This window comes from Anomalospiza imberbis, chromosome 8, assembly GCF_031753505.1.
Source record: "Anomalospiza imberbis isolate Cuckoo-Finch-1a 21T00152 chromosome 8, ASM3175350v1, whole genome shotgun sequence".
NCBI classification, from domain to species: domain Eukaryota; kingdom Metazoa; phylum Chordata; class Aves; order Passeriformes; family Viduidae; genus Anomalospiza; species Anomalospiza imberbis.
In genome coordinates, this window is record NC_089688.1 from 9,909,282 (window position 1) to 9,936,701 (window position 27,420).

At 36.5% G+C, this 27,420-nt stretch overlaps 1 protein-coding gene across 5 annotated transcripts in view; it reads right to left on the reverse strand.

Moving 5' to 3' along the window:
* Positions 1–27,420, reverse strand: part of NRG3 (neuregulin 3) — a 343,618-nt gene that overhangs the window by 182,894 nt on the left and 133,304 nt on the right. For all 5 annotated transcript variants that reach the window (XM_068197290.1, XM_068197291.1, XM_068197289.1 and 2 more), the window contains exon 2: positions 17,719–17,848. In XM_068197290.1, the coding sequence (XP_068053391.1) occupies positions 17,719–17,848 (130 nt within the window). The remainder of the gene's footprint in view (positions 1–17,718; positions 17,849–27,420) is intronic.

The window sequence follows — 27,420 nt, forward strand, 5'->3', positions numbered from 1 at the left end:
TAATTATGGCAACAATCAAGGCTAAAGATTTGCAAAACTATGGCCTACAATAAAGTTCTCTGTGCTACTCTTTAGTGCCTTTTGGGCAGCACCATCCTGACACCTTTTCAGGGCTAGACCAGACACTTTTTTAAAGTGTTGCCCAGACCCACAAACTTCATAACAAAACAAGGACATCCAAAGCAAATTCTAAAGCCAGCTGTCAAAAAGATTTGCAAAATGATAAACTGTGAAGAAAGTTGTTTTATTCGGTGAGCAGATATTCCCAATCAGGAGCAGATCCATTCATTATACAGAACCAGCATTGCTCTGCCTGTTTGATACAGCCAGAATTGTTCTTGAAAACATCTATGAGAGTTTTATGGGTATCTGTTGTGTTCTCTTTTGTCCTGAAATGAAGATCTGTGTGCAGGTCATGTTTTACTGCTTCAGGGATATCTGTTTTCTTATTGATTGAAAATTAAAATGGTAATTTATGCTTCCATACTGGACCACTGCAATGTTTTATTTCATTGATTTTGTGGCAGTTCTTTGCATGCATTTAACAGCTTATGTGAAACCCTGACAGCAAGGTCATTTCAAACAAGCCATTCCCAATTCTGCTCTCTTCAGCTCCCCACAAAGCCAAATCATTAGCTTCTAATTAAGTTTTGTACATTTGGGGGTTTTATAATCTTTAAAGGGTCTAAAATATCAAGTCAAAATTTCTCTTTGTCCTCTGGTGTGTGCCCTGCTTCCCTAATACACCCAAGCCCAGCAAAGCTTTTCTTTAAAGGATTTCCCCATTGATTGAGTGATATTTTTTCCCTTCTAGGCTTTTAGCTGCTGTTAACCTTATGTGTCAGACCAACAATTAGTTACAATTAGGCTGACAAACTTTCAGCTTTTAACTTCACTCTCAGAGCTCATTTATTTGATCTAATGTAAGCTTAATTACCTGAGTTGCTAATTCTGTTAAAAAAACAAAACAAAAAAAAAAACACCAACCCTGAAGTATTTTACCTGCCATGAAAAATCTTCCAAAGGTACATTGTGATAGCCTGATAATTGACAAGGCTTTGATTCTTCTGAGCATGTAGTGATTTTGGACTCACAGGACCAAGATTAAATTATTATCTTTTCAATAGCACAGAGGGTGCTTGCAGGGCCCATGCCCTGCAAATGGCTTGAACAAAACCATCTAGGAAAATAAAAGCATGAGTGTAAATAGCATGTGTGGAGTGAGCACAGGGAATTGTCTGCAGGAGGTTCACCTAAAATTGAACATGTCAAGAGGAGCTCCTCTGAGCCCCTCTGTTCAGAAGGCAATTGTGTGACACATAAATGCACGTGCACAGGCACTGCATTTTGCCAGGAATTTTTCACAAGATCTGCTTTAGCATTTTTCTTATTGCTGAGAAAAAGTATAATATCAAAACATTTGCCATGTGCAAAATTAAACCACTGGAAAACCTAATCTTTCTTCATGGTAAGGCATTCAGTAATTACTGAAATTATGTCACTTCACTATAGAGTTTGGAGTCTGAAATTTAGGAATTACTTTTCACATAAGGAACTCTGGAGAGAGAAAGTGTGATAAAAAAGTGTAATTGAATCACTTTTGGATGATTATAGAGCTATTGGATGAAATTTTCTCCAACATATGAGATCTTGTTGCTGCTCCACATATGTACTTCAGAAAAGGGAAATGCTCTTATATGCAATATATTTTAATACCGTGTTTTTCATTGGACTTTTATTGCTTATAATTTACTGTTTCTTTATGCTATCTACATAAATGCTAAACCTGCAGAAACTTATTACTATGTATTGTATCCAAGTTCTGCACTTCAAAATACAGCAGCCAGTTTCTGAAAGCTTGTAAGTGCTATAACATTTAACACCACATCAAGAAAAATGCCCTCCTTGAGTCTTTCTGTCTTTGTCGCAGTTTGTAAATTCCTGAACTTTTAAAAACTTTAACAAATATCATTTATCCTATTGGATCATTAATACTGTGAAGCCCACTCCAGTGAAGTTTCTCTGATGGTTTCAGGAGATTAGGGGACATAATAGAGGCAAATGTGCTGAATGACTGTTTTGGCTCCTCATTGCTGAAGATAAACTTACTTTCCTTGTCTGTTTTGAAACATGAACTGAGGTTATAGGATTGCTGCTCAGATAGTATTTGCTGCTTTAACAGCAGTAATTACTATGTTTATTCAGGAGGGCATATCAACAAAGGGATGATATCTCAAGACTTCATTACTGGGAGTCCAAAGAACATCATCAAAATGCATTTTCCACTGGATGGCTCTTTGCAGCTCTGCAGGAGTCTCTGTCCTGCTCACAGCAAGCTTCTCTCTAGTCAAAGGACTGAAAATAAAAATGCTATTTGCTTTTACATTAACAATTGCTCTTGTACTTGATGTGGATTTGAGTTTTCTATAAAATATGTCAGTCAGCCGCTCTCTCCATGGACTTCCAAGAAAGTCAATATCATAGTTAAATTTAAGACTAATATATTTAACTGTATTTTAAATAATTAATAGATTTAATGGGTTTACATAACAGCATTTACAGTTTTCTGTTCTGTATGTATTCTTCACTTCATGCTTTCAGTCACTAGCTTCACCCAGTATTTATGGGTCATAGTTCTAATTGTCATTTCAAATAAATGTTCTATTGCTGAAATAACATCTAAACTAAAGACTTTGCACAATGATGTGGAATTGTGTATTTGTGTAAAAATCAAGGCCCGTACTTTGAAATTCCTTTGCAGATACAAATATAGGTTAAAACATAGAATCATATGCAGTATCTTAAATTAAAGAGGGAAGAGAAATAGGTGAGGAGATAAGTTGACTAATTCATCATGATTTGTCACAGGGAATATAAAGAGCTATTATTTAATTACAATAAAACCCAAAAAGCCCGTTTGCAAGTAATGAATAGTTGCAATAGTAATTAGTAAGTGTTGAGAGCAGCAGAAAGCAAGTATTTAATAAATATTGGGTTGTACTGGTTTGTGTGCCTGGTTTTATAAGAGGCACTGACACTGAGTAGTTACTGGTGGACCTGTTCATGGCTGCAGAATTCCACCCTCATTACTGCACCACAATACCACATATAAGGGAAAACATTCCATGCACAGAACTTGGGAATGTGGAACCATAGTGCCTGAGCTGAACTAAGTACTCATGCTCCTGGTATAGCAAATCCATGTGGGGCTAGATGGAATATGAGTTTGAGGATGTTCTCAGCACTACTGACCCAGGACTAACCAGCACTGGCATGCAGTACATTCACTGATCAACAAAACCATTTTAGATGGACTGATCTCAATGGTAACAAAAAACCTTGACAAAAACCCCTCAGGCTTAAAAGAGGCTATAAGTAAGCCATTTCCCTGTTTTCATTTGTTTGTTCTTAAGACCAGATCCTAAAACAGACAAATGCAAAAGCAGAAAATCGATTTGGTGTTTGTTTATATGCATAAAGGATGCTTTTTTTGCTTGATCATATCTAAGACAACAAAATGGCAATCACAAAGGATTCAGTTCCAGCAGAAGGTAAAAAAAGATAATATCTGTAAACAGAAGTATCTATAAAATCTAAAGTCAAGAGACATTGCAGTCTTCAATCATGAAGATTTACATCTGACCTTGCTGGTTTGACGGATTGCTTTATAAGGTTAGGAAAAGGGAACAGGCTACAAGACCAACTCCCAAAATATTAGCATCCAAGATAAGATTGTAGGCAAAATTTCAGTGAGTGATACATATACATATAGAAACTATTCCATTAAAAGCCATTACTCATTACTTAGCTACTGCTGTGATTAGATAGTATTTAAGATACTGATCAGGCTCAGATTAAAGTAATGTCAGAGGAAACTGCAATCACTGCAGCAACCTGCAGTGCTGCAAGTGCATTCCCCCTTGTGTGACAACAGAGACCAGACAGCTCCCCCAGAAGACCTGCACAGCCATCACTCCTTGACAATCAACATCCAGCTCACCACAAGACAAAGACCTCCCTTGTGAGGATTTATCAGGTCAAACTGCAGATAATAAGCTTGGCTGTCAAAAAATATATTGGATGGCTCCTCCTAATTTTGTCCATCAGACACAACTGAAATATGTTTCAATCATCAATTTTCAACACTAGTGTGTTGGTTAATAAGCCCACTTCACAAAGTCACTGGAGTTGTGTGTTTGAGAGGCAATAATACAAAATATTATATTTTATAAGGAAGTTGTTATGGCATAAAGATATTCTAAGCACACAGAGAAGTCAAAGACAGGTCAAAATGTATGGAAATCTTTGACTGTGACAGTGGTTTTTGGATCTACAAATTCCCTGAGATCAAGACGTCCCCGTGGCAAGTGCAAACTTCTACCAGAAGGGGTTCAAAGTCTCAGATTTACTGCAGTCAAAATACCAAGACAGGCAAAAAGGCAAAACAACTGCTTTAAATGAACTTTGACTCTGCATTCAAAGAGGACAGACAAAGTATAAGTGTCAGCCGGTCAATAATCATTAGGGGTTAAAAGCTGTTGCCTATTTTAGGAGCAGATGACTATTCCTGAAAAGCTCAGGATTAAGTCACTGCTAAAAAGAAGGAAGCAAACCAGTGAGATTTAATACACATCACAGATTCTTTCAACAGATATCCCAGGAATGTACCTCTGGATTTTGACAAAAGATCAATTCTCCAGCACAATGAAACTGTGTTTCAGTCAACTCCAGTGTCAACTCCAGAAACTCCTCCTAAGAAAATGGATAGATATACTTTCATTTTTACACTTGTACGCCTTTCTAAAAGAAATAGCAATCCAGTACCTAATTATTATAAAGCATAACACAGTTTCTATTAGCTACATACAAACTATCTAATCATTTTAGGACTCATAATTGCAAATTTTTCATATGACTATTAGACCTCCTTGTTATTCCAGCTGAGCATAAATTGAAAGGAGAATAGCACTTGCATATCCAGGCTTTTTAGATGACAATAAAGATATTTATTGGCGCCTTCGTGTAACAGAAATAAAATGAAAACTAACATCTATGCTCTAAGGATAATGCTAAACATCCTTATTCCCCACAAAACACTAATAAAGCATTAAAGAGACTTGCAAAAGCTTAACATGTGTCAGTAATTAACATGAAAACTACAATGGTAAATTATAATGCAAGCTTCTAACTGACTGAGAACCCACTCAAATCAGTTTTTTTACAGCTCTAGCTTATACAACGCAGCCTACAAAGGTCTTTTATTTACAAATGCCTTTTCTTTACAAACACTTAATTTATAGAGGGGAAAAAAGTTTACATTTATTTTTCATATATTACTTGCCTGTTTTCAGAAATGTCAACAGATTAAGTTGGTGAAAAAAATTGATGGGTACTCCATCTTGCTGGTTTTTACTATAGAGAGCAGCTGAATTTCAAGGCAAGCAATATTGGAAAAGCTTATCTGGAATTTTGCCTACTTACAGACACTAAGCCTTCTTCCTGGCTACTCTGCAAACATTTTCAAGTAGTGAAAGGCCAAGACTGTAGTTTTTCTTTTCTACTCTGATCCTTTGTTGAACAATGATTCATTAGGCATGAATCCATGTTTTCTTCCAATTAATGTAAACTCGTTCTGTCACGTAATGCTGCAGTTCTCTCTACACCTAAAAACTGTGTCCCAGAATTACCATGATAATTCTTTTCAGGTTACACCACCTAATCCCTAAGCAAAATTAATCCTGATTAATTTTCTCTGCTGGAGGAAATACTTTTGCCCCACAAGGACTTTCACCAAGAGAGGAGTAGAACACTGGTCCCTTCTATGCAGCATGAACTCAGGATGAGAATAGTTGGGGTGAAACAGGGTTACAGTGACCATTTTCCCAGGAAGACCCTGGGGACACTATGGCTCTCAGGACACACTGCCAGGATCTAGTTCAGAAAGGGATTTAACTGAACAAATAATTAAAAGATTAAGAACAACTCTGTTTACGCTGTGGTGAGCCTCAGATTACTGCTAGAAGACAAGCAAGTCAAAATGAGCATTTAAACAGAATGAATGCACTTGGGATGACTAAGACAGACCTTTGATCTGTATGGTTTCATAAAATGTGTGGTGTGATTATGGATTATTGAAAATAACTGTGAGAAGACAAAATCCAGAACAGAGAAACTTATCTTTGAAAACAATGAAAAAACTACCAGATGCAGCTACAGACATAGCAGTGTCTTCCTTCTATCTAACCCAACAAAACACAACACTTGGGATAATCCTGTAACAGTATTTTTTTAAATAAAAAATTAATTTCAGTTCTGTCAATATGCAACATCTTGTTTTCTGATTTATGTTTACATCATGAGCAGATCAAACTACACAAAGAGAGCAAGTCACTCTGGACAAGAGCACAATCATCTTGATTCAGCCAATAGTAAGATTTACTAGAAATTTCATCCTGGCAAATATAGTTATCCATCATGCATAATGAATTAACTTTGTGCTTTATTTAAAATTCATACAGTCTATTTTTTGCTAACATGTTGCATATATTGCCACTACCTCATCCATTTTCTTCTATTAGGAAATATTCTACTGTGCACTACTTGCAAATATGAGATAGATATAAAAATCTTTACTGCAGTGTACCAAACATTTCCACTAGTGTAAATCATTATTATTCAAACACAGAGTGCTCAGGGTTTTACAAGAGTGAGCATTTTAAAAGTAATGCTACGAGAACTTGCTAGTTCTTTCCAAAAGAGAGCAAAAAAATAAACCCACATAAAATTTTAGTTGTTGCTGCTATTTCCTTCCTGAATTTCAGGAAAATCATGTTTTTTTTTGACAGAAATTTGTTTTGCTATGTTAGAAACTCCTGGTTCCAGGAGAATTTTAAAGTTCCAGTGTAAAGAGGTAAACCCTCAGCCCCACTCCTAAAAACAAACAATAAACCAAATAAACTTATCACCTCTATAGATAACCACGAGAAAAATATCTCTTTCCCAAATGGAATGATCAAAATGATCAAAGTAACAGAGAAAACAAAGCTAAAACAGTTCATTTTTGACAACATCTTGTATGATTTGAACCAACATTGCTACATGGAAATCATGCTTTGCTTTTTGAGCCCATTTTGGCAAAGCCTGTCTGTATCACACAGGATCAGTATCTCACATCAGCACTGCCAGAGCAGCCACAACAAGTTCTGCTGCTGCTCCCTAATAGCAACTGATTTAGTGCATAGAGCTGGTAGCTTTGGTAGCATGATGGCTGCTTTACAAAACAAAAGCACCATTGTTCTAAATAAAACCAAAAAGTGATGTAGACCTTGGACAATGCAGCAACATGAAGTGCCAATGATTTCTGCACTGGTTTTGAGTTAGTAAGTCACATGGAAACAGCAGCAATTTACATGGAAGTAGCACCACAGATGTATGAACAGCATTTCCTTCCACGTGATTTTCCTCAGTCCACTAAGACTTTGATGGTGCTTAAAGGGAAAAACCTCTATATTTAAGCAGTTAGTCTTATTTAATTGTTACTGACTTATTAATCCATCAAATCATGATTTTATTTTCCCATGTTCTGTCTATACTAATTCATCAGAGCTCTCATTCTCTACCTTTTCCTCCAGAGTCCTCAAAGACAATCAGCACATGGTCACCCTGCTGCCCTAACCTCAGCCAGCAACCACAGCCTTATAATTGGTATGTTACCCACCTTACAAATTTATTCAGATTATGTTTGAAATAAACTTTTCCAACTGAAGGGAGTGGGGGATGATAGTCTGTTTCAGGCTTCTGCTAGTATTTCCCTAATGAGATTAGCAAAAACCTCATTTTTTAGGATTTGGTCATCATCACAAACTTTCCTGGGAGCTCCAGCCACAGTGAGAAATTTAAGCAATTCCTCCAGAAGGCAGTTCACTTGGAATGCCCATCCAGGACAGCCATTGTACAAGGACTTTACACTGCCCTCCTTCCAATTTCTGATGGGATTGGACCCTGAAAGTCAGAACTTCACTATTACCTTAACAGTGTTAGAGGGGACCAAAAGATAGAAGAAAAATTAAAATAACTGGACACAAAGAGGAAGGGCAAAATTGAAAGTCAGCCTGACACAAGTGCAGCTCCAATGCAAAGTTCCATTCAGCAGCCTCAAAGAGTCTGCCAGAGTGATCCCATCAACTTCAGCCTCCTGCCACTTCAAATATTGTATTTATTAATCTGGTTTTTACTTTTCAAAATAGCCAACACAAACAAAAAAACAAAACCCAAAAAAACCCAAAACACTATGTATTTTTGTGTGAAATGAGGCCTGTCTTTGAGGATCTTCCTGAGACCAGTAAGGTCAAATTTAGGTTTTATTTAATTTCTAAATATTTTTCCCTCTGTCCTCAAAAAACTATTAATAAAAATTAGCAAACAAAAAAGTATTAGTTTCCAGACATTATTTTGTAAGATGCTTTTAAAAAATAAAATAAATTTGCCTCGTGAATTCAGGATAAAGCATCATAGAATAGGAAAGGTTCAGACAAAAAGCATGCTGCAAAGATTGTATACATTCACCAAAAAACCAAGAACTGCTGTTTTCTAAAAAATATTCAGCACCTGATGCAAAGTTTATAAACTTATATAGCTTTATAGCAAAAGCTTCCCTTCCAGAAGCAGTTCCACAGATAATCTAACTTAGCATTCCCCTGTCAAATATCCTTTGCATTTAATTAATTAACCAGGCATCATTGGGCTATTATAACTAGCTTAAGTGCTTGGAGTTGGACCTCAGATCTGTGTGGTGATCCAAGTGAGAGTGCAGATATTACCCTAAGCTTCTCACAGTGGCTTCTTCAACAGGACAATTCTTGTGAAAACTGCAGTTTTCTACCCAACACACACAGTCCCCAAAAGGTGTTTCATTACACACTCCTGGCATTATCTTTGAAGAGACTTTATCTAAATCTGCTGCTTATTATATCCTGTTGGCAGGTTGCCTAAAGAGTTCACCCCTCTGCACTGGAATGACTTCAAGGAACACGTTTAAAATTCAAACGCTAAGTTTATGGGTACAGGATAAGGACCAGAATAGTTATCTGTTCAATACAAATCACAGGAAACAGTTCACCTGCCTAATCTCAGATGCCCCACTTTACACAACATTACAGGAGCCACATATTTTTGCCTCACTTCCCCTCTTCCTATTTGAGAGAGCAGGAAGGGTTTTCTTAGCAGTGAAGGATAGACGAAACAGGTGGTTGGTTTTGTTTGTTCTCATTCAGATGGATCTAGAGTGCTGGTAGATTAAAGTTCTGGTATTTAGCATTTTGATATAGTTGGCATATATTTCTATTTAAAGGACTCAATTGTCCAGAGCTTATTTCTTCTTCTAGTGAGATTTTTTTCCAGATCTTCTGGGAGAATGTCTGCAGATAGGATTAGATTGGAAATGCTATTGCTTTCAGTGTACTTAAGACACTGGCAGAGATGAGAATTTAAATGAGAGATTTCAGATGTCTGCATTATGCACTTCACAAATTCCTTCTTGCCTAAGGGAGGTAAGAACAACAACAAACCTAACTCATTTCCAAGTTAATTTAAAAGCAGAGCTTGATGGCAGAATATTTGCATACCTTAGCTTCAAGACAGATGCAATATATGCCATCAATATTTGCACCCATACATTTTAAGGTATGGTTTCTTTTTCTACAAATTCTTTATGTATACCATAAAAGCTACACAAACCTTCTTCCACTGGGGTCTTGGAAAATAAGGGGGGGAAAAAGCCCAATTCTTATAAATTCAAAGAGCATTCCTTTGAAGTGGAAGGACTTAACCAATTTGTGGTTTTCCAATTTTCAGGATGTACCTCTTCATCTTGTATTCAGTTTCAGACAGCATGTACTGAGCTTTCTGTATGTGTCATGGCTTTATTTTGCTTTAGAATTAGGAAACAGGAGGCAGTTTTGAGGCAATTTATCCTATTAACAGGTCAACATTCTTACTAGAAGTTTGTATTTGTATAAAATGGATTTCACTCCTCTCTACAAGCAGAGATGTGCTACACAACCAGGATGCCTTGCTAAACTGTGATGGCAGGATACAGCTTCAGAAACAAGTGTAGGCACAAGAAAAAGTGGTGGTAAAACTAAAAGGTTCCACCAGATTTAAGTATTCTTGATATTGAGACATGGAAATAAATGTTAGCACAGCACTGGTTCCTGATCTCCCACTTAAATGCCAAATGAAGAAATCCAAGCATTATTAGCAGCCTCAAGAAAAAACCACCTCAGCTGCTGAGCTGGCAACTACATTTCTCACTTCTCCCTACTGAAATTCCAGGTTACAGCCCAACCCTTGATTCAACCAGCTGAAGGGATCTTGCCAAATCCCAAGGGAGCTCAATTTGGCCTCTTTCTCTTCCAGAACTCAGGAAGAGATGACAGTTTACTTAAAGCTTCCAGAAATATTTTTGTTTCACTCACATTACTGGTTGATCTAAAAAAGGATATACATCTCTTATGTCTGGGAAGTAACTGTACATACATAAATGAAAACATTAACTGTTTAATTTCATGCTACTATCTCTGAACTACAGATGTGTGGTTTTAAAAAAATAAGATGTAAGCAAGGGGATGCGCTAAGACTGTAACTACATTTTCCCATACTTCACACTAACTGAACATGGATTTACATTAGTCTTCAGTATTCTGGGAAAGAAAAATTAATTCCATGTTTTTTCAGTACTGCCTGCTGACACAGGTTTAAAATACACTCATTTTCTTAAGCACCAACATTAACTTTGGATGCACATATACATGATTTCTCCTTTATTTCCTCAAACTCTTTCAAAAATATTAAATTGAATAAGCATTTCAAACAAGACAAAATGGAACTAAGATTTTTATGTTGCTTTCATAGATATTTGCTTAAATTGAATGAATCACAGGTGAATTGTTAAATTGGAGTGTAATTTAATTATCTGGGCATGCATTTTACCTGTACAGTATTATGACTTTTACCTTATTGTTCCCACTGGAAAAATACATCTTTACCATAACCTTAAGCAGGTGCATAAATTTCATATCTTCAAAAGATGGAAATGGAGCCAGGAAATCCCACTGTTAGTAATCATTTTTTTTTTCCCCAAAGGAAAAGCATTAGAGTATATAGCCTAAGGTGCTCAGCAGAAAGCAAATAAAACCTGAAATACTATGAACACAGGCTATAGAAACTTAAAACTATCATTAAGTGCAAAACTTTCTCTCATTCTATATTTCATTTTACTGCTAAATTAATTTATTCTCCCCCAAACAATGAAATGAATACAGAACTATTTTCAGAAAATGTTTTAGAGGGATAAATGGATAACAGATGTTTTGTCAGTGACCTCTGTGTGCAGAGCTGCTTGAAGGAATGATACAGCAGCAACAACCACAATAAACACTGGCTTACTGCAGTACCCAAAACCTTTAATGTGTGAGGGGGAAACCTCTGCAAACACATCGAGGAAAATATCTGTCAGGACATTTGATATGAAAATTATGACACTGCTGCATTACAACCCTTAGTTTTGCAGATATTTGAAAGTAACTGGCTTTCACAAGACTTTCAAATTGGCGTATGTATTCTGCAAGCTGAAAGTATTTTCTACCATAGAAGTTACAGCAGAAGCTGCATGCAATAATCTAGGGGAAAATCTGTAAATAAAAAGCACTGTAAAATGGAGTGTTGATACTGTCCAAATTAATCAATAATTAAAGTACTTTGACAAGAAGATTTCTCAAAAGCCTCTATCTTCTGAAAGTTAAATTATGAAAGCATGAATCAGATGTTCTTGTGTTTCATGTGAATATCATATAATGTGTTCCTGCACTATTGCATCTGGGGAGGTTTTAAAAGACTCAATTTACATTTAAAAACCTGTTTGTTATTTACTGAGTTCTTATACCATAATATCAGACTTGAAGGGGCTTGATTTTAGAGGACTGTTAGAAAAAGAATAGGGATAACTGAAAAAGTACTGATTTTATCTAGGTGAAATTTGGTATTTGGACCAGTTAATTTAGTTTTTATTCTAAATAACTGCATCCAATTAAAAAAAACTCAAGGCTTATATGTTGATAGCAAAAAAATTCAGACCAAATTATAATGATTATGTAAGACTGGATAATATGAAAAGAGTTAGGATACCTAGGTAACAAGTAAGAGTCCTACAGATATCTTGGATCATTTCACCTTGAGGTTTATGAACCATTTTTCTTCACAGTTCATATCTAAAAAGGTTTAAAACAAGAAACCAGGAATGTGACAACAAAGGCATGCGACCTCTTCCTGTTATTTCAGGGGGCAGGAGCTTGAAGAGAATGCACAGAAATGCTTTGGGTTTGGGGACCATTTTCTGGTTTGGTCTTTGGGGATTTTTATTTGCTTGCTTTGTGAAGGAGAAAAAATATCTAAAAATATACAAGAAAAGCATGATGGTTTCCAATAAAAAAAGACAGAAGTAGTCACATTGTAGATGATATTAGCATTACTTAAGGCAGTAAAGGTTTTAATTTATTATGAGCACTACCTGGAGTAAATGAACATGGGCAAGCTGATGCTACCCTGGGAAAATGCACACCCTGTAACAGACCTTTCAGGAATTCCAGCTTCCTGACCTCTTACAGGCTGAGCTTTGAAAAGGATGAACCAGGCACAACACTTTAGGCACACTGGCCATTCCTTTTCAGCTAAAGAAGCAATCACAGTGCTGAAAGCAATCACAGCTTGTGAGAGCACTGTTGAATAAACAGATGATGGAGTAATAACACAATGGGGTATCTATATTAAAGTTACTAAGGAGCTGCTTAACAACAGCTTATAGATACCTAACTTTGTATTTTAACTTTGCTTCAGGCTTTCCAAAGTAAACATGAAAGTAAAGGCAGAGACATCCCAGAAAATGGTGCATGCAACTACACAACTATAATCTAGATATGTGCTACAGCAATGCTCATAAGACAATCATTTTCATAACAGGAGCTCTGTTGATTGCCCTTGACATGGAAAATATCCTAAATTCCAAGCACAGCCTTCTTCCTCCTTTAAAAGCTTGTAGCTGTATGTTACAGTGTCATCTTAATACAGTGGATTTTTTGATGAAAGTATGCTTGGAATATTATGACATGAGTGAGATTTTTTTAATGTATTTGATGCTATTCAATAGTGAATTATTTCCTGGACTTGCAATCTTGAAAAGTGCCAGTGTAATACAAGATGGGGGAACACACAAAATGGAGTAGCTGGTATTTTAAAACACCTAAGTCAGACTGCCAAAGCCTAGAAAACAAGCCATGTAACTAAATCAGGGAAATTATATTCTTAGTTTTTTAGATTTTTAACTTATGGTTAAGTGCACAAATCATATGCCAAGCTCAGAATGGTTCTAAAGTCCCATCTGTTTGATCCCTTTCTCCTGCTTTTACTGACAGCAAGGGCTGTGCCTGGATTACAGTTACTATTATGCAGAAGATTCACAATAAAACCTGACAGTATATAAACATTTATCCAAACTGGATTTTCATTAAATGGGGATTCAATCCTTCTGCTCTCATGACAGATTTTAAACAAAGCTGAGAAATACTGGTATAATTTTTTAACAAACTAAACGTAAAAATGGAAAATTTATGCATAAAGATGAGCAAGACCACCAAACTCAGAATTCACCAGAGCATTCATGCATCAAAACCAGACTGTCCAATGAAATCTGAAAACTCTGGGATTGTAACCACAGTAGCACACTTCAGATGCTGATGTATAACCTGCTGTAATTTGGTCCACTGGAAATGATGCTTTGTTTACTGTACCTTTGTGATTCCATTATTTAATTCTCCATTGTCAGAAAACTTACTCAGGCTTTCTATTGCTTGAAGGAGAGATGGAGGACAGGAGGACAGGATGAAAGGTATATCTCATCCAACATACTCAAACCTATACAGAGTGCACCAGAGTTCATCACCAGTGCTGAGACTTTCTGTGCATACACAATAGTCCTAATGGCTTCTTCCAGAGGAGAAATTTAAAAGAACATCCTCTTCTCCCCTCAAAAGTTTTAGCCACTTGCTCAACCAGTGTTTTCCAGTCCTAATTGGGTTATCTAAAGAAAATGCAGGGATTAAAAAGGAAGAAAATAATGTAGGAAGAGTCATAAAAAGAGCCCAGAAACCACAACCCCACAAGCCAATCTAAGAAAAAAAACACTCCAGAATGACTTGAGATGGGGTATTTAAAATAAAATTGTACAAAGAAAACTTGAACAGGTCTTTTTAAAGTCTGGATTACATAATACCCCATTAAACACTGATGTGTCAGAGTTGACTGTGTACTTGATTTTTTTTGGTGTAAATTACAATTTAAGGCACCCTCACCATTCAGCTGAAAATCTCAAGGTGGCAACATTGAAAAAATTTAAGCATATGGAGAAGCTAAATATGAAGTTTCCCTGCCGATGACCTACCCTATCCTTAAAACAAGCTCATGTTAAATCATTCACAAAAATAAACACTGAAGTCACAGCTTTAAAATAGCACAAAACATCCAGTGGATCTGTTTGTTACCTAACCACGCAGAACTCTTGCCAGTTTACATACCAGGCAATTTTTCACCAAGAGATAGTGAGTAAAATGCAGAAGTTTGAATAAAAAATTGAATTAACGACTTTGAATTAAATTTAGAATAAAAACAATTAAGTTTTTTTAAAAAATAAATTCCTGTGACTTCAGGACACTCCTCTGTAGGTGAACAGGAGTGGAAGATCCATGATCAGGGCTGCTTCTGATCTCATCTCCTGTGTTTCCAGTGGCCTCCTGTAACACAGCCTCCTCCCTGCCCTTGGCCAAGGGTGCACCTTGGTCCCACTCCCCACAGTTGTGGGTTCAAAGCAGGAATCCCACAGAACAGGGACGAGCCAGAGCCAGCGCTCTACCACACCCCGGTGCCAACGTGACCACTGACAGCTGGAGACAGAAGGGGGGCACGTGCCAACCTTCCAACAACAGCACCATGGAGTTTATGAACTCTGAAAGGTGCTTGAGCTGCCAGGTGAGCCTGTTGGCATTGCCAGGATGGGTCAGGAGGATACAGAAGAGGCCCAATGTGTAACTCAAATATTTATTGCTACCAAATCTCTCTTTCTGTCCCTTTATAATTAGCATATTATCCTTAGACGTGCACACACCGCAAGAACAACTCTCTAAGAATATAATCTACTAATACCTTTCAAACCTGACCAAGTGGGATAAAAGTTTTTTGCTCATCCAAGGTCCTCTGACTGCAGCTGTTCCACATGGCATATTCCCATTTCAGCAAATTGGTGCTCTGCTCCCAGAACAGATGCAAAATCACTCAGTAAGCATATACAATGCAGCCTGATTCCAAGAACAAAGTACCATTTTAAGTCTTCATAATTCTGTATTCAAATTTTTCTCTTGATTGCAGTGGGAATTCCATAAAAAATTTGCTTTTTTACTACAGGACAATTACAGTATATCAGTACTGTATTTTTCTATATGTGTACATTCTGGCTGTTATTTCTGAGCACTGCTATAGGCTACAGACAGGAAAACACCTGCATCCCACTCATTACAACACTGACTCTCACAAAGACACACTCAGTCTACCCAGTTAGAGATACAGCATTTAGGGGTCAAATTTAAATGTTTCTCTCCATTAATGACAAACCTATCAGTATAAAAGCGATTCTGAATAAGTTGTTGCTTGCAGTGTCCAAGGTCCTTACAAAACTAAACAAAGTACTACAACTAATCGCCCTCTAAATTTTAAAATGTATCTTCTTCTGCTATATGAAAATCATTGCCTAATATGGGTCTTTTGGTGTTGCACCACTCAGAGTACCCACCATAAAAAAGATGTTTAATTCCCAGAGAATGTGCCAGTGCCTGGAACTTGTACAGGCAACAAAAACCTCAAACACAGGGGAGCTAAGGCACTCCCAGAGATACTGCTGCTTCCCTATGGAAGGATAACACAAGGAAGTTGATGAAAAAATTTCACTCTGCTGGAAAAAATGAAAAGTCAACATTTTGACTTGTTGAGTTAACAGGGGAAAGCTTGGGTGAAAAACTTCTAACCATTAGCCAGGCTGCACTATCAGAATCACAGGAAATAAATAAGAATTTGGCAAAGATGATAGGAAAGATCCTGAAAGTCAAAAAAGCTAATCAACAAAAACAAAAAAAGAATGCAGCTCTTAAGGTATATCTCCTGCCAATTTCTCAAAATGTAATCCACAGTTTGCAAAACCAGTCTGTTTAAAGAGGTTAGCTACTAAATTTATCAGCCAATTTAAAAATCCTCATATACATCCATTTTCCTCTGCTATTTTATAGCATTTTTGTTCAGTTTGAATATTCTATGAGAAACAAATAATTGAGTTATATAATTCCCTTAACAGCTCATGACATTTTTAAGAAAGACCAAAAAACCTCATCTGCTTTAAGAAAAAAAAAATCTGTGTAGTATTAAGATGGAAGTAGAAAAAGACATCAATTTTCCACAACAAATGAATCATAATATTCAATTTAAGCATGCCATACAAAAACATAAAGAAGGGAAATGAATGATCACTGAACCATACACAACTGAATGGGAAAAAAAAATCACCAGTATTGTATAAAAAAGTGAAAAACTTGGAAATATTCTTCTGATGATAAGCAGAAGTTCATCAGTCTTTAAATTCATAAATTTCCATTTTTAATCCAGGCATATGAAATTTTGCAAATTTTTTTTTCTGCTTTTATTGGGACTTGGCAGCTGAAGTCCCAGACCCTTCAGGAAATCTTCTGTCCTCAACACTTTTTATTATTTATGCTAGAGTTCTCCACACATTTAGGTGTTTGGGATAGAACGTGGGCATACGAGTGTCTCAGATACACCTTTTGTCTGCCATACACAGCATCGTAGGAGTAAATTAGGTCACAAGCAGTCCAAAATGAAAACATGAAAGATTGCTTAAATAATTGGGGGTCTGGTGGGTATGTGTGCTAAAATCCTCATCTTCAGGAAGATATTGCAGTATTCCTTCTGCATATCACTCCTTTTTACTGGCCTCTATGGCTAACTAATAATAACAACAATAATAATAATAATAAGTGATCTGGCTTTCTTTTCTGATATTCTTTTCAATACATTCAAGATGGCCTTGCATAATAGCAGAAGTTCAGGAGTATAAAAATGTACAACAGCTATAGAGCAGGTTCAGATGGCTATCATAGCCCATTTTGTCTTTCAGTAATTAAACTTAAGAAACCCTAATTCTTAAAACTGCTATCCCTTCCTCTCTCTCAATAAACAGTACATACAGCTATTGTGAAATGCTCCAGCTGGATACCCAAAATAAAGGAATATTTCTGGTATGTAGGGGAATATAGGGCTTTTATATGTAAAATACCCAACAAAATGAAACAGTAATCCTTACATGATTAGAAAATATATTATTGACTATTTTTCTTATCCATTGAAAGATCAAGATGTTGCTTCTTGTATCTACATATTTCTATTTATGATTATCACAGACTAGTAAAAAACCCACCAGCTGTGAGGTTCAAATTGGAGGGAAGAAATTCCACTGCTTTCCAACATTCTACACCTGAATGTTTGTTTCTTTTCTAATGCTTCCTCCCTCAGACAGAAGACCTTCCTGGCACTTTTTGGCAGATGACTTACCGGCAGTGTTTGTGGGATCCCGTTAAGGTTTCAATCACAAAGCATTCCCCTTCGTTGAGACAATATGCAAGGTCCTTGTCTTTGCATGGCTTAAAGTGCTCAGAGCGCTCCGTGGAATACGTTGTAGTGTCTGAGGAGAAAACAGGGAAAGGAAAGAAATGCTGTAAGGACAAGTACTGGCTATTCCTACAGTACCTGTGAAATAAATTTGAGCATACTGGGCTCAGTAACATCAAACACAGACTAAAAGAAATGGAAAGCCCAGGGCATGTGAACCTCTGTCTGACTGCAGTATTATTTGCAATCAGGTTTCTTAAAAGATTCAAAAGAAAGACCTGCAGAAAGACAAACCAGACTGCAGCAAAGTTGCAGTATAATATCAACCACTTCCAATTTCCATGGTTTCCCTGCTAAAATGTAAAGAGACCTACTTTGTGTCCTTTAACTGGACCAACATTTTTATATTACTACACTAAAATATGGTTTGAAATAAGATATATTTTTTTTTTCATAAAAACCAAGCAAAAGTAGTTAACACAATGTAAATTAAAAAAAAAAACAAACAACCAATAACAACAACAACAACAAAAATCCACTACAATGGAAGAGGAAAAATAAAAGCCAAATACCCAAGGTCAATGCTAATTTGATTCACCAGTCACAAAAAAACAGCCTAAAACTCAAACACAAGCAATGTACCGGTGATTGTGTCATTTCACACAGACCATCTGTAGGTGTATATGAGCCCACCCCCAAAACACAGTTAAAGACTTGATTACAGGTAGAACTGTTGGCTGTACCTTTGAAATATTGAGTTAGATTACTAGATTTGGAATAGACTGACAGTATGTCAGGGTGAACTACCATTCCTGTCTTCTAATAAAACTCTTTAACCTTTCCAATACAGTTGGATTAATCAACAATAAAGTGAAATATTCAGAAGAAGATGCCTGACTGACACATATTTTAATTTTCTTCACTACGACAAGGTTTTGTCTAATGAAGTGTGATTTTCAAAGAAGATTATGATTTCCACAGAGCTATGGTTTAATCTTCATATTCAATATTAATTCAAAAATTTAAATTCCTAACCACTTTGCAGGACCTGATATACACTGAAATAGTAAGAGAACATTTCATTGTATATCATACAGCCTATCACAAAATATTACTTTGACTGCTGTCAAATACATACAAAATATAAGTAAACTGTCCAATGAACAGAAAGTCAGCTTGATCCAGCTTTAGGGAAGAGAAGACTCGTATTTGTGAGCCTGCTCACAAATAAGGAGAGGCAATCTGTGCAAACACCTTTATGAGGGCAGCTGCAATAAACAGACCAAAGGAATCTGAGGTGCTCCCAAAGGACAGGAGCAAAAGGAGGGAGATCCAGCATGACTGAGGCAGTGACGCAGTGAATTCTCAGAGCACGGCTTTTGAAGTGAAAGAGACTGCTCTTCTACCATCATTAAATCAAGAACACCTTGCTAAGGTCAGCATTTTAAAGTTTTAGATTAAATATATTCTTTAGAAGTTTTGTTCTGCTTTATTTTAATTATTCCCCTGTTTAACATTAATCAACCCTTGTGTTTTATTTATAAATGGGCATAAGTTGCAATACTTCCTTTTCTCCCCTTTGACACAATCTCAAGCTTTTCTGTTGTGTTTTGTCCCTCACCTTTCAAATTAAGCACAACAGTTGTAGGTAACAATGATGCTGGCAGCTCCTTATGGCAGCCTTGGATTGCACCAATGCTGAAAAGTACTCAAGACCTGGTTACTTTTTTTTTTTTTTTTTTTTTTTTAAATAAAAAAATCTCACTAGAAGTTACTTTATCCTAGATATCCCTGGAGCTGCTGGGTACTTTCTGCTGGAGAGAACTCGCATATCCCATTCATGAGTTTCATAAAAGTTACAATCCTGCTGTTGTTTTATGCTGCATTCACAAAGTCTGCTACAGCTTCATTAAATATTGATAAGAACAAAACCTAAAAACTGGTTCTAAACATAACTACAGAAAGTAGAAAACAGAGAAAACGGTATAGAGACCACAGTTTTCCTGGTTCTTTATCTAATAAATAATACATACTATTGTCTCTTGCTTTATTTTACTCCTAACCAAATACTGAATTGACTTTTCCATGGTAGAATTGTCCTTCATAGCTTCAGAAGCCTGGCAAATAAACACCATTGTATTTTGATGTTTGACTTTTTTTATTATTTTTTTAAAAAGAATTTATAAACCTAGGCATTCAAAAATTGACTAATACAGCTCCTTAATTTATTTTTAGTCTTTGAATGTGGTAACAGTCCCAAATGTTTACAAGTAACAAAAGGGGAATCTCTATTAAGCATTCAGATGTCCCCTGAATTCAGTGTGTATTCCTTAAGGTGTTTTTTCATGTTTTTAATTGCCATGTGTCCAGGTGTTTCATGCAAAAGCAGCAGGAGATCTTGATTTCTGCTGGAAGCTTTCCAACCAAGTTGGAATAAAAAAAATTCTAGGCATTCTTGTTCTTATTTTTCTTGCCTTACTGTATCAGCAAAGGCTTACGCATGATTCCTATACTCCAAGAATTGATATATCATTGCCAACCTTCAGTTACCACTGTGTAATCAAATGAACCAGAATTTCATTCACATTTCAAGATCTTTTATAAACATAGAGTTCGTTTCTACAAACATTCAGTCTTTGAGACTGTTCAAAAAATCCTTCGAAAGTTTACAGATATTATTTTATTTTGTTTAGGTCTAAAACAGTCTAAAAAAGTGTTAGTGAAGTTGTATTCTTGTCTCATTAAAACATGTCATTGTATTTATTCCAGTAGAGGATGGCTCACTACAGCTGACTTTTGAGTGATCTTCAAGGCATGATACGGTTACTAGAAATGCTATTTGCTCCTTCAAGGCTACCACTTTCAGTGTTTCCAATACTATGCCCTGGTTCTGATAAATCTGTAACTGCCAGGGAAAAATGCAAGAAAAGAAAGAATGCAAGATTTAAAATATCCTGGGAAACAGCAGCATTCAGGGCAGCTGCTTCTGCACTGATTGCAGCAGCAGCCATTCCCATCCATCACATCTGTCCTGCAGCATTCCATCTTCAGAAATAAATTTTACTGGTTACATCTCCAACAAAGCAACTTTCCTATGCTAGCTGTAAATGATACTCACACTCCCTGGCCCTCTCGCTGCAAACATTTTTCCCAGGCAGACATAACCTGCTGTAGGGAGAAAAATGACCCAGGAGAGCAAGAGATTGAAAGGCCTTGTGTAACTTTTGTGAACTAGCAGGCAGGCACCCAAACTCTGCAGCTACAGAGTCAATAACACACGTAAGGCAAATGCTTGGTGCATTTCCACCAAGGAATATTAAGACAGGGTTCGTTTTAAGACCAGAGCTCACACACTAAAGGACTTTTTAAAAATGCTGCATATTTTGACTACCACTGGGTATTGCCAGCTTTACAGATTCAGTATCAACATGCAAACTGGTTTTTCCTTTATCTTTTTATCCATTTATAACTGATCTTTTCCCAGAGAACTATTACTTACTGAGGCACCAAAAAAGAAAGATGATTATTTTAAATCCCTGATCCCTTTTCTAAACGCACTGCAAAAAATAAGCCAGATACAGGCAACTTAATTGCCTCTGAAAATATAACTCTAGTTATCAAAAAAATACCTTCTTAAGAAACCCCAACATTTTTAACAATATATTCCTGTAGCACTACTGCATTCTACAAAGAAGGCAGCATAAAAAGTCAGTTAATAGCACACAGGGAGTTAAAATTTGTGTTTGGTGAAGTAAATGGCAATGTATTTACAATGATTTACAATAAGCAGGGTTCCCTGAAGTTCCTACAGGGTCATCTAGTGCTTCTCTCCTGATATCTCAGAATTATCTGTGGTATCCCTAACTAGAAAAATCTTGCACAAAGAATGAAACTTACACACAGAATAGTTTAGACGTGATTTTGTTTATTCACTTACTGAATCTTAAAAATCAAAGAACCTAAAATTTTTATTCCTGTGCTTTTAGATGGTTTAGGAAGGTTAGTTCCCTGTTTAGAGCTTCCCCTATTCCCTCTTCCCTTAGAAACACAAAAGGCAAAGATCACAGGTCGAGATAAGTTCAATTTACTGGAAATAGTAAGCAGAAAAGAAAGGGAATAGTAACAGCAACAGTACTGATAACAAAATGTACAATGATCTACATGTGAAATGCTCACCAAGCCCAGGACAATGACAAACAGGGAGGTCAGACCCTCTGGCCACCATGATTCCCCCCATTGGAAAAAAACTCCTTCCTTCTCAGATGTGAGAGAGTCCCTTTTCTGCCCCTGGCAAACAAGAGGTGGGTAGGGGAAGAAAATACCAAGTCCTAGGAAGATATTCATTAAGGCAGAAGAAAGGGAAATCATAAATATTTCGTGCTTATTTTTGATTTAGCCTCAGCTGATGGTAGCGCTTTCTTAAGTTGTTGATATTTGCAAAGAAAACATTCTAGACATCGCCATTTTTAATGCAGAAATTTTGCTTTATCAGTGCTACCTGAACACTAGCTGGTCTTAGCCATGCAATAATTAAATTTAAAAATTCTAGTAAGAAATGATGAAAATTAAAAATTAAAAAAAATAAAAAAGAAAATGTCATGTTTTTAAAATAATAACACACTTCTTGTTCTGAACTTACTTGAACGCCTTTGCATATATTTATATATTTTTAAAGCCAAAAGCTTATTTAAAAATAGGAAAAGTATTTTTTTTTTGCATTTAGAGAGGCAGTTTTGTATAAACAAGCAATAGAGTTCTGGATGTCGATCATTCAAGAAGCTACCCCTTAGCCATTTTTGTGCCAGGGAAAATTGTATTTAATCCAATAACACTCTTGAAGCTTTGATTGCATCATGATATAAAACAAAACTGTGCTACAGATATGGGACTCGTTGGAGATTTTCTATTATCCTTCAGATTCAAATGAACAAATCAGTATAATTTAGCAACAAACTGAAAACGCAGCCAGTGCATCAAAACAATGTCATTTACAGGTGTTGGCTTCCCAGCCAGACGGGGGGGAGCTGCAATTGTTATCAGAGGCAGCGCCGTGTCTTCCCATTGCATTTCATTGTGAGGATTACATAAGAAAGCTCATGTGATATTAACTTAACCAGCACATTCCTCTGAAACATCTCCCTGTCAGTACAAATCAGCACATCCTCACAGACTGCTTTCCTCCCATCTCACCAGAGCACAGCATCACCTGCACAACTGCAGAGACAACACAGAACACCTCCAGAACAACTTATTACAGACAGTCATCTCTCCAAAAACCACATGAGCTCCCTTGTCAGCAAGTCCTAAATTAATTGTGACCTTATTGTTCATATTTTCTAAATGTTTTTGCAGTTTGAAATCACTATACACAAGTACTAATGCATATCATGAAAAACATATGGAAGCATTTTTAAGTTGCTAGTGTGTAATTAGCAAATATCATGTGTTACTTACTTGATCCAAAAAACACTGAAATATAAAATAATCCCTTTACTTTCATGATTTAAAAAAAAAAAAATCAAACTAATCAAGCACTAGTTCTAAAAAGAATGGACAAAAATATACCCATCTAATGCTTTGTCACAACAAACTCCAAAGCAGAAAAGGAAATAATGCCAGTATCACCTTGAAATGTAATATCTGATCACATCTGTCAGAACTTAAATACTGAACCCTAAACACCACTGAAATTCATCTCTGTATGGGCAATTTGTACATCAGAGCCTGCATTCTCCTGTGCTGCTCAAACTGAAACCAGGGAAAGCTGAACAAATGGGAAATGACTCAGGAGAGAGTCCTGTGAGACACAAAGGGCCAGAAGTTCGGTGTTAGTGTTAGGTTAGAAGTTAGGTTTTAGTGTTCAAAGTGAAGAATTACTCTGAAACTGAGTTATGACAGTTCTGATGGGCTCTCTAGGTGTGGAGTGCTTTTATCCATCAAATGCATTCAGTTATTCTTCAGTAGGACTTCTTAATTGATCTAAAGAAGCTAATAGAGGAAATCAGAGAAAAAACAGCATATTAGAGATTGTGCCAGAAGTCCCACCCATCCCAGCATATTGACATCTCTGGAGACTCCAAAAGCCCTTGAGACTTTTGGATGGCATCACTACACCAAAAAGGGACACCCTCTCGAGGATGTGCAAATAGCTCTAGGAAATAATCTCCAATAGATGGAGAAACTGAAATAATGTTAAATTTAGAGCATAAAAGCAAATTAGTAAATAAATTTCAAAAATAATAAAATATAGACTTCAAGAGTTGCAAGCAAAACATAAGAGGGACACCCCAAACCAGAAAACTGTGTCAGTTAAAAGATGCTAGAAGAAAGCAGATGTAGCACACATCTGTGGTATCTGCAGTCACCAGCGCTCTGAAATTAAAAAAAAAAAAAAAAAAAACAACAAAATCCACCTCACATGAAATCTAGTGAATCAAATCAAGAAGAAAATACAAATAACTAAATGACCTAAATAATTCAATACTGCTACAACACAAGTATAAAATTGGTGTTACAATTATTGCTACATGTAGTAAAAGACCCAATTAACAGTCCCCCAAATTTTTTAACTTCTTATATCACAGCTGTCTTCTTTCTCCCTCTGCCTGTGAAACTTTGTGTGGGGGTGGGAGTTTAGATGCAAAGACCAGAGGAGAGAAAGGGAATGACAGAAACCTTAGATCTGGAAGGCAAATATTTCTGTTTGGAATATACAGGGACTTTAGCTTGCCCAGCTCCTGTTAAAGAAAGAAATGCTAGAATTGATAGAAGAAGTCTCATGGCTAATGGCAGCTGGCAGGTGTCATTGCTGGGCAGCAACACTTTTCCAACTACAGATATGGAACAATCTGTATTTGCACATCTTTCCACATTGTGGTGTAGGAAAATTCTTCTGGAAACAGAGTATTATGTGATTTTATGCATTTTCATGGCAAGCAACAGCAAAGGGATAACAGAGGCCAATGGCTCCAGAGGGCAGGGGCACTGGCCTCATCTATGTTCTAAGGTTTATTATTTTTCTGCATAATTTACCATTTCCTTAAAGTTGTACAGGAACTACCCAGAACAGTGTTTCCAACATTTAATAAATCACTTCTTACAGTCACCGCCAAGCTACTGTAGGTATAGAGGGAAATACCTAATGGAATGAAAGAATTCTTCTAGTTATATGGGGAAATACTTCACATTTTAAAGTAAAAATACTAATTATCAAGAAGACATGAGTAGGTTGTTTGACTGGCAGTGATGCTCTTTCTCCAAGGAATTGAAATAGGTCAAACAATACATTGACTAGAAACAAGGGAAATAAGAAAAGCTATTTTAACTTTACGCTTCTGCATATTTCCAAGGCATGCAATCTAAAATTTATTCATTACTTCATTTAGAATTCTGACATTCTTGTTGTGTGGACATGCAAAGTCAGGCTATGAATCATTAACATTACTCTCCACATTTCCTTTCACAAAGAAACCCATATATTCTAAATTATGCTTTATTTTTTAAATCTCATTTCCTCACTTTATTTCTTTTAATTCAGTCTTCCAGAACAGAAAGCGGATGGGCATGACAAGGTAAAGTGTCTTTGCAACAGTTCCCTCAATCTGCACTGCTCTGTCCTTGTGTATGGATCACCTCAGAAGATTTCTCTTTTTCTCAGGTAAGGAGAACAAATTTCCAGCTGGTTTCGATGTGGCGCTGCCAGAAGTTCACACACTGCAAATCCCCTTGTCTTTACTACCAGCACACAACAAACTGCTCAGCTTTATTGGCCAGAAATTTCCAGTGCCATTAATTAGGTAAATCACATATAGCTTTTTAATTTACACACACACTGCTTCAGCACAGCCAAGAGTCAGTCAACTGTGCTAAGGAAGAGCTGGATAATGAGGCTCTCAGTGGGCCACCACAGCTTCAGAAATCAGACTGCAGTCAAGAAAACTCAAGTTGGGGTCAGTTTGACCAGAGATGTCAAAGGTATATCTAAAATGCGTGCACATATTCTGCAATATTTCACAGAATAATATAAACATGATTTTTTCTATTTCATGAATCCTTGGCCTTTGGCTCATATTCAAATCAGTTTAGTTGCATCCCCCTCTGATCTTCAATTTAACACAAAATTATGAGTTCAACATCCATGATACAAATCTAAGCCATTGCCTACTAAGCGAAAGAGATTTTTCTGCTAAATTCCCTGCAACTGAGACTATTATGTTGGTACAAGAGTTTAAAAATTGAAACCTCTTGGCCAGCTACTTATTATTAAAGAATTTACACCTTAGTGCAATAAACTAGTATACATATTCTCATTAATGGTGAAGCAAGGAGCAAAGGGAAGAGAAGATATGTAGTTTGGGACAATAAGAAAAGATGTTTTCATGAAGACAGAGTATAATGCACTCTGAAATTTCTCTTGGGACCAGCACCACTACAAGCAATATTCTGGTGGGGCTCCTGTTTTTCACCTCAGTCTCCACAAGCCACAACATTGTAAAGTTGCATTTGGAAGCACACAAATGCTCCTACATCCAATGTGCTCTACAGTTCTAATTTTATAGCCTGTCACCATACTCATCCTGAGCAAAGTATCACAGCGTCTCACGTGTGATCAACTAAGTGCTTGATTTTTGAGTTTCAGGAGATGTAAATATTAGTTAAAATCTGCATTTCCCATTTCAGTGCATTTAATTCATTAATTTTAGTGTTAAATTGAATGTTAATATGTATTTTCTTCCTATGGTGGAGGTGGTTTAGAGCATGGCTCACTGGCAGGTAAGGGGAAACATGCACACAGCTATTTTATATAATGCTACCAAGAAGATTATGAGGCATCAGAAACTTAATTAACACCAAAAGGAAGTCTAACCTATTTGACTTCCACATTTAACAATCACATCCTTTCACAACCATCAAAAGAGTACATATAACTCAGTCTTTTAACAGTGACAGCAAGCTAGTAAATGAGTAAATTATTGTCCCTCTTGTCTATGTCTTTCAAGTTCTTCCAGCTCCTTCTGAGACCTGAGCACCAGAAGCACACAATGCAATCAAGCCTTAGCATCTGCATTTATTCAATAACTTATTTAAAAAAAAAATAAAAACAAACACCCCACCATCTACTCCTTTTCTAATAATTCCCTCCCTGTTGCATACACAGAGTCTATAGCATTGCATACACACATCAAGGCCAAACAGCACTGACTGCTGCTGAGTTCTGGTTATCATCAGACACAGAACTTCTCTTTCACTGCCAAGCACCTGAGGGATCACAGTGGCACCCTGAGGTGCATCTCACCAGCAATTCCAGCTGCCAGAGCTTTTTGGGGTATGGGTATTTCTGGTCATCACAGCATTCATCATTAATCATTTTTGAGTGACTGTACCGTGCATCCTTCAACAAAATAGTTGTGAAAGCTATGATTAAAAACATTCCAGTAATTACTTAACTCCACTGAACATCATGAAGAAAAAATACATCCCTGAGAACTAAGACTAACTAGAATTTAAAAGTTCTCAAAAACACTCAGGTTAATTTTCTATTCATTATTGACTAAACAGACATTGTAGGTCTTATGCTTTGCCTTCCCATCTTTAAACTTTTTTTTAAGGAAAATTATGATATATTCTTTTAAATTAGAGCTTACA